Source organism: Stegostoma tigrinum, chromosome 11 (assembly GCF_030684315.1).
Source record: "Stegostoma tigrinum isolate sSteTig4 chromosome 11, sSteTig4.hap1, whole genome shotgun sequence".
NCBI lineage: Eukaryota > Metazoa > Chordata > Chondrichthyes > Orectolobiformes > Stegostomatidae > Stegostoma > Stegostoma tigrinum.
In genome coordinates this window covers 15,312,582-15,321,768 of record NC_081364.1, presented here as the reverse complement: position 1 = coordinate 15,321,768, position 9,187 = coordinate 15,312,582, and the positions used below count along the sequence as shown (strand labels likewise).

Genomic DNA, 9,187 nt, shown 5'->3' with positions numbered 1-9,187 from the left:
AAAGGATGGTGCACAGATCTACTTGGAGTACTCCAAGTGGGGTCTAACCAGGGTTTTGTATGCTGCAGCGTAACTCCAGTCCAGATATAAAGACCAGAATTCCATTGGCTTTCTTGCTTTTTTTTGTACCTATCCGTGACATTTCAAAAACTGAGGCAATTGAACGACCAAGTTTCTGCAGACATCCACTGTATTTAACTTCATACCATCGTAGAAGGGATAGATCAGAATACTTTCGAAGTCAAGAATAACTAGAAAGTGCAGTCTGCACAAGTATGAAGGAGTCTGGTACAAAAGGAATAAGACTGTCTCAAAAATAAATTGTTTTTCTCTCAATTTGTTTAATGTAAAGACAAAAGAATGTTAGCCAAGAACCTCAAAAATCAGAAGAATAAAATGGGATCAAATTCAAAATTTTATTTCAATGCTTATACTGCTTAAAATACATGGATCAGCCATCAACATACAAACCTCAAAATGACAGTTTAAATTTACAAGGTCATGGGGACCAAAAACAAGAGCAAAGACAAAAATTCAAACTTCTTGAGGCAATGGATAATGCAAGGGCAAACAAAAAGGTCACAAAATTTTAAATTTATGTTTCGAAAGGATGTCAAACTGTTTGCAAACCCAGAGCTGTTATTTATTTGTGCTCAATAACCAAGATGATTTTACAGTCCAGAAAGTTGGTACTTGCTCAGGCGAGCAACAGATAATAGGCAAATAATTACATTACTTCTGAATGATGCACAAAAGTACTAAAACTGAAAAGTGATCACAAATGTTATAAATTATCTACACAATGAATTTTTTCTGTGCCTTTTAAAAAAGGCAATCTAGGCACTCTGCAATATTGTTGTTAAAAGAAAGTAAAAACATAAGATACCAAATAGACTACCAACTCTTTTTCTTTACTACCCATCTGATCATCAGTATGAGTACACAGATATTAGTTCCAGGTTCAAGCTTGAGCCAAGGTCATATGCTAATCCTGACAAAATGTATGATTTTCCCAGTTCGGAAAGGAAAAAGTACCAAATGTGATCGTGCCGTCTCGCATGATATTCTCTTATTGGGGTGGCGGTCACGGGTTTGGTTGGAATCTTGGTTCATGTATGCTTTGAGTACAACAGCAACCGACCCCCACCCTAAAAAAGTTACTGCACTTTTGCATAATTTGTTGAATATCTTGGCTTTGTACTCCAAAAAAGTTTCCAATAAATGCAACAGACATTACATAGGAGTCCATTCTACACTTGGTTGTACATGCTAACACCCAACAGAAATATGTAGAGTGACTGGAAAATGAATGTCTGTACATTCTAACATGTGAATCTGTAGTAAAGTGGAGCTAACAGATGAGAATTACATTTTTTTAAAGAGAGAGTGTAAGAAAATCTTTTTATGGCCAAAGAATCCTACCAAGTGGCTTACTTAATGGAGAGTAATAGTTAGTTATAGATCAAAAGTGTATTTTGAGACTTCACTGTCAAAGGAACCAAGAGATTAGAGATCCAGAAAAGCAGGAGCATATGCATTTCTCCTTCAATTTAAAAGTAGCTAATTTAAAGTTGTTAACAAAGAAAAAGAGCTGCAAAGATTAGGTTATCACATTTCAAAAGGCCTGTTTAAGTTTTATGGGACCTAGCAATTATGAAGTTGCTTCGAGAATCATGCTATCCAACAAAAGAGAATGTGTAATTTCTTTTTTAAAAAGTACTATTTCAGTTTGTTCCTTTTATTTCCTCCATTCTTTCAATCAGGGAAGTTGAAATGCAAGATCCTATGTACACAGAGGCACCTGTTGAACTCAAAATTCAACACACTACCAAACAAATGTCATATCAGCATCTCCCAACAGCAATACCACATAGTAGAAATGCATGTCAAGTTTAACTGAAAGTGCCTAATTCATAAAAGGTCTTGCAAGCTCCCAAGTGCTGGCTTGTTAAATTGTATAGTGTGCTTACATACTCCCCTAGATTTTTATCTTGAATAGAGACAGCACTCATATATTCAACACCAGAAAAATATTTTGTTTACTGTTGGGCACACTGAGATTCAACAGTGGGCTGAGATGACACGTGGATGACTGGGTGCAACTTTGGACGCTTAACTCTTTTCTTCGGTTTCAGCTCTTCTGCTTCAACAATTTCTTCCTCATCGGGCTTTTCTAGCTTCACGTCAGTCTTGGATACCCTACAGACAGAGTATTCAAACAATCTTCCGTATTATGGGAGTAAACATGATACAGGAGCCAAAAAAAAAATCAGATTTATCTAGTAGCAATTCAGAAATAGATAATAGGAACAAGTTTATTATACAGTTTTGACCTCAAAATATTTCTAACACAAGACTAAAAGTACAACATTGGGATTATTGCAACATTTTTAGACCGAGATAAGTTATAAAAAAGTTAGAAAAAACACTTGATAAATCTCTGAACCAGCACACAAAAGCTTTTAAAAGACAACCTTTGCGGAAATTATTCATCACTGTACACAAGGGACAGTATACTGATCCAGAAAAACAATCCTATTTAATAGATCTGCTGTAATTTTATATTTCAACTAGGAACAAGATTGTAACCTAGCCCTACAATTCAAGCACTAAACAGACAGAAGACATTATAAAATTGCAGAAAAAATTACAAATCAAAACAGGCTGATTAGTTTAAATTGGCATTTATTCTCCACACAAGCAGTCATCCTCATTACTGGTCATGTTCTCAAATCCTTTTATCCGATATCCCTTCAACCTGTCACACTGACTGATAACATTGACATGGTCCTAGCTTCAATGGTCAACTTAGGCTGTTTTTTTTCCACTGCCTCTCAACTCTTTACATATAAAAAAAATTCTCCATCTTGCTGCCTTAAGTCTTTTACATTTCAATTTATATCCACGTTCATTCACTGTAGACCCCTCAAATTGCTTATATCAAGTTCCACACTCTCAGTTTTAAATAAATCTTTTAAAATACTCCATGATATCTTCCCTAATTGGAATCGATCCTATTTTTCAAGTATCTTTATTCTCAAGTCAAATTACCTTCTAGGGAAACTGTACTGTATCTTTTCTATTTTTTAGATTCAGTATCATTGCTACTATACATAAATGGACCAACCTTGAAAATACAACTACAGGGTTTTATTATGTTAAAAGTTTCTCCTTCTCTAGGTAAACAATTTAGCAACATAGTTAAAAAGTAAATCTGTAAAATTTTATTAATATTTTCTAATAAGACTGTAGGCTTCAAATCACTGGTAGTTTACAGTGAAATATTGTATCATAGATATCCAAAGCGCACTGGGCTAAACTAACCAGCTCAAAGTTGTTTTGCACAAAGGAAAAAGGCAGAGATTTTAAAAAAAGGCATCAGTACAATAAAGTAGCAATACACAACTGGAGACAATACACTCACTATGCCCCATTATCTGTGTCAGCACTTTTTGTAGCGATGCACAAACCAACTTAAATGCTGTGACATCCATTATAAAAGTCATAGTCCATCACGGGACTTTATGACTTCTGAAAGCAAAAGAGGATTTTAATAGAACAGTAATAACATTTCCTCAGATAAGAGACACGCAGTTCCAGAAACAGGCAATTCCAACGATAGCCCTATAGGAAGTTTAAAAAATAAACTGATTCTGTCTCCCTCCCTTGACAGACACACTATCTTATTCTGATTGGCATTCGGTTGAATCAAATTGGTGCTTTTGCATTTTGAAATCATGCACCTTAACCACAAGATTTTTTTCATGAAGTTACAGCAGTCTACAAATCAAACTTTCGGTTAACTGAATAACTAAAGTTCTTAAAAAGTTTGCAAATATGGAGTTTAGAATTGAAGATTAAATTACAGATTAAAAGGTTTAGAAACTTTTAAAACAAAACTCCCAAACCGATAATAAAAACACATTTTTGGTTACGTCTAGTTAGTTCTTTAAGTACTAAAAAGAAATTTCAAACCAATTTTTTATTCTAAAGCTTGCTGTTGCTCTGTAACTTAATCTTCAATTGTAAACTCCATATTTGTGAACTTTAGTTATTCAGTTAACTGAAAGTTTGATTTGTAGACTGCTGTAACTTCATTCTGCATTTGCTCTAGCAACCATGAAACAGTAAAACAAAAAAGGTCAGCTTAGCACTCAGAGGGTTAATATTAACAAGAATTGAACTGTACCAGTGTCATGCCTTACTGTAATGCCATTAAACCATGAACAGTCCAGTGGCAGGACATGTATAGAAAACTAGAAATTCTGGCCTGCATTTGCACTGAGGGAATGGTTCTCAAGAATCTACTTGTAGTCACCTGGAAAACTGATGGCAAAACTATTGGAAGCAGTATTGCCAGTAACTACAGTAGTACCTCTACTATAGTTCTCACGCAACTAGAAACCTGGAGAGAAAATAATTCAAATTGTAAAATAAAAACTTACAGCACAGAAGGTCATTCAGCCCACTGTGAATTTACATGTTCTTTGAAGACCTACCCAAACGGTTTCATTCTCCCACATTTTGTCCTGCAGCCCCTCAATTCTGGCACCCATATGAAAAGGTATATATACCTGGAGTAGTATGAGCATGCTAAATCATGTACAATGCAAGAACATTAAGGCTAAATGCTTCATCTATTATAAATGCATGATAAAAACTGAAAGAACTGTGGATGCTGCAAATCAGGAACAAAACCAAAGTTGCTGGAAAAGCTCAGCAGGTCTGGCAGCATCTGTGAAAGAAAAAGCAGAGTTAACATTTTGGGTCCAGTGGCCCTTCCACTGAAGGGTCACCAGACCCGAAATGTTAACTTTTTTTTTCAGATACTGCCAGACCTGCTGAGCTTTTCCAGCAACTTTGGTTTTATATAAATGCATGCTGTTCCACACAGGTTGTGGTCCAAATATGACAGGAAGTCAAAGTTCTTATAGCAAAAGGTACAATGCGTCAGCATGCTACAAAATATACAAATAATAGAGGGGCATTTATTGGGTGTGGTAACACAAAGTGGCATCCGAGAAAATAAACGCATACAGTGTGGTGCAGTGTATGTATCTCTACCTTTGAGCTGGGAGACCAGGGTTCCAGTCCTGTCTATTACAGAGGTATGTAATAACGTCCCCGAATAGGTTGATCAATAAAAAAAAAAGCACCTACATGGTGCAATATTAATCTATAAAATGGTTCTGGCACAGATGATAGCCAGAAAGAGGAGATCATAGAGTTGAACAGCACAGAAAAGACCCTTCAGTCTGACTCATACATGCTGACCAGGTACCCTAAATTAATTTTGTCCCATTTACATGGTTTAACTATCAGGAACAACAGCTACTTAAGGGCAAGATTTCACAATGCAAATTTATTAAGAATTCAGGTGATTTTCTTTTAAACAACGCACGGGTAGGTTGACAATTTGAGTTTTGCTCTTTGTAATTGAACAAGTTTTTTTACTGCATTGTGTACCTAGGTAGGTAAAAGGTGTTTACAGCCTAGCTATTTGAAGGGAAAAAAATTGGCAGTTGGGGAAAAATGTAGAAATTGGAGCAGATGCCAGCATCATGTAGCTGGTAAAGTGGGTCAAATGCCTTGTTTCGTGCTGAAATTTCAATGTTCATCTACCATCATGGCATTGCGTTTATAAAGTAATTCTAAGGAGGACTTTCTATGGTTTGACATAAAATAATACTGTACAAATGTAATTTTTCACCTTTTAGATCAATGTTCCTATCTAAAAACAGCTGCGTGAGGTCTATCGCAGCATTAAGTCTGAGCTATGTTCCAATAATTAATTTTAGAAGACTAAAATTTGGTGCATTACAATCCCTAACAATGCAATTATTTCATAAAGCTTCGATATTGATTTCTTTTGCTAAATGCTATGGATATGGGGAATAAAGGCACAAACAGTTTATAATTCTCTCTCAAACTGGACTCCCTTACTCTACTCAAACATTCAACACTTACACTACATTTTGCCTCCATGTCCCTTAACCACTTGCTTCATTTGCTTCCTTGTTAGTCATCAAATGGTTTTTCAGCTCCACAATTACCTTGTGGCTTTCTTGATTTTCTTCCTTCCTATACCACACGTCACTCTTTAACTCTCCTTTCTCACTCCTCATCCCTGTCACTTCAAATTTGCTCCAGTTTTAGGCTCTGCATTTCATTCAACAAGTATCTTCTCCACGTATTGGCTCTCTCTCATATCTAACTAACCCTCCCTCCTTTGGGTCTCTCATTATTCCTCTCTTCCAATGTGACAGCTATAAGTTTATACTTATTGCCAATGTTTGAACAAAGATTTTCACAAACTATAAAAAGAGAAAGCCCTCAAAATCAATACATGGTTATATATTGTTATTACGGTTATTCTATTTCACAAATGTATCTCCCATGATGTTAATGATAGGTCAATTACATTTTTACAATTGAGGATGTTCATATCACGTCTAGGGCAACATCAAGCCTACTGTTTTAGTGACTAACTGAAGAATGAAATTCAAAGAAAAATACTCGTGTTCCTTTAACCCTTTACAGTTCCAAAACTTGTTAAAAATGGAATAATAGATTTATAAGAGATGCAGCTGAACACAGAATTCTGGTATTTAGCAGCATAGGCCATAGGGAATTGGTATTCAGCTACACATGAGAAATAGAAATCTAGGCTTTGACTGTTGGTGCTTAGTGAATGAACTATATATTTTGGTCTGGTAGCACTGGGGGAGGGGAGGTAAAGGTTGCATTTGTTTGCAAGATGCAACTAGATTTGGATTTAGACTTTGTAGTCAACTTTTAAAATGGCTCAAAAGGAAGAAAAAAGGTTCCTCATTCTCTTCATCCAACTTCACCTCACAGCTTAATTAGCTTTACGAGGTTTACGCAGCCATTTTGGTTTTAAATTGTAGTCAAAGTTACCAAAGGCACAATTGATCAGATTTTCACACAAACAAAAATACTTAAAACAAATGAAAGCACATACATTTTATTTCAATAAAGTTTTCCAACTTCATTTTCTAGTTTTTCTTCAAATACTTTTGAAAAACATCCAAATAAACTGTCAAGAAACACTTGATCAGCCCATTAGTTTACATGCTCACAGAACAATATCTGCCTTTCACTTAACAGAATCATACAAAATCATCAAGTCCAAGCTCAGGTTTTTGGGAAAGATGTATTTAGGGGAAAAAAGTCATTTAATATATTCAAAGTTATTAAGAACTAAATTAAGTAAATTTAGTCATGCTACTGTACAATCCTTTTTAAAATAAAGTTATATTTTGAATGTTAGAAGTTACCATAACTGAGAAAAACTGGCAAAAGAAAATTTGCACAAAGCATTATGCAGAACTTAGAATGGATAGCATTTCAAATGTTCTGAGTCTTAGCCAGTTTTGAAACTTGACTATTGAAGAAATAAAATTACATGTAATCTTGCTCCCACAGTAAAAAAAAATGCTTCACCCAGTTAAAAAAAACAATGCTTCAATGATTTTTTTTTTGTTTAACAGGCACAACCCATACTCAATTATAAAGACAACTAGGCAACTGCTAGTGATTGGGCTCTAATGAACTGTTACCCAGACTAATCATACTGTTTATGCAACTTTTACTTAATGTTGAACATGCCATGCAAAGCATTTCATACTGTTTCCCTATTGGCAGGAATAACAACTTTTGTTGTATTACAGCTTAATCTGAAGGAAATTCTCTAAAAGACTGAAATCTCAATTTATTCCCAGTATGACCTGCATGACAGTCAGGTTCTAAAACATCACATTCCACTTAAATAAATCAGAATATGTAATAAATAGGTCTTTAAATATTAAATGGAGAGAAAATCTGCTTAATCTTCCATGACCAGCAGAAATGTACTTGTCGTCCATTTGGTGGTGCTAGTGCTACAGGTAAATTTCCTTTGAAATATGGATTTCTAAATATTGTTATTCAGCATGAAGAAATAATAACCAGTATTAATGATTACATTGGCCAAGAATGATCATACCAGAACCAAAATGTAAAGATTTTTAAATATGGAGTAGTTTACTTGAACACAAAGGGCTTGACAACAGGTATCTTCAGTCTGCTGGACTTCATTACAAACTTTAAATGTGGAAGTAATACTCCCTTTCTAGAACTTGTCCAACTGTTCCCAATAATGAACTTTATAGTTTTATTCTTTATATCTTTAAAAATATAACCCAGAGTACTAGGGTACAAAATACTAACCACTTCAACAGAAATAAAACAGGACAAGACATGGCAGATTAAGTTTGTTAAATGGTTGTGGGGAAGACCATGTTCTTACAACTAACAAACCCCATTCATGGCTATTTCTGCCAATAAGCTGTTCGTAGCATAATTAGCAGCAAGGCAGTGGAAAAAGCATATTGCTGAATGACAGGAAGAATTTTTCCAGTGCAGCTGTATGCATTTCACAGCATGTTTGGTAACTGCTTAAGAATGCGCTACAAAATGTGAGCAAAACATTTCCATGATAATGTTCTCAGGAAGTCAGAAATGTTGTATTTAGCATCCATTACAAATTGCATGCAACTTCTTAGTGCTGTGTGGGATAAGATTTAAAAAGACAAAATTTTAACCAGAGATCCAAATTCAGAGAGGGAAAGAGTGAAACAAAAGGAGTGGGAGTTAGACAGGGGAGAACATGAAGGGGTGGGAGAAGGAAGAAGGTGCTTTGGTAGGAGGGATAAAATCCTTTGAGGACTCTTAAGAATTGAAGTTCTAATACAGATCAGAAACATCAGGTTACAGAATTTCTAGCAATTCAGACAGTATTTTGGTTATTGAGCAAAACAAAAATTGAGGATGCAGTCTTTTATCGGATGATCTACATTGTGAAGAGCCAGTTTAGCCCGTTGGAGACAGCACGGATCTAAAGTTGTTTAAGATAAGAGAAAAGACACAAAAAAGCACAAAAAACAGTTTTCAGCAAAGTTTCAATTGCAGAAAGAATACATTCAAACTTCTCAATATAATCAAAGTAGTGAAACTGTGCATAACGCACTGATTTTCTTTGAATATCAGTGATGTAACTGATGTAGACAAGCTCAGACTTCATGTAAAGCTAGTCTACTCTGGACAATTTAAAGTTGCTTTTGTACCGTGCAAACAAAAATGCCCTGCAATTTGAAATTTAAAAAATACTTCAAGCACTCCAACAATT

The 9,187-nt window shown here is 35.1% G+C and overlaps 1 protein-coding gene across 2 annotated transcripts in view; it reads right to left on the bottom strand.

The window, feature by feature from the left end:
- Positions 1-387: 387 nt before the first annotated feature.
- spdl1 (spindle apparatus coiled-coil protein 1) overlaps positions 388-9,187 on the bottom strand; it is a 33,006-nt gene continuing 24,206 nt past the window's right edge. Inside the window, exon 12 of one of the 2 annotated variants that reach the window (XM_048547667.2) lies at positions 388-2,199. In XM_048547667.2, the coding sequence (XP_048403624.1) occupies positions 2,040-2,199 (160 nt within the window). In that variant the 3' untranslated portion in view covers positions 388-2,039. Of the gene's footprint in view, positions 2,200-6,969; positions 8,897-9,187 lie in introns of those variants that run through there. The other variant, XM_048547669.2, reaches the window with a different exon arrangement.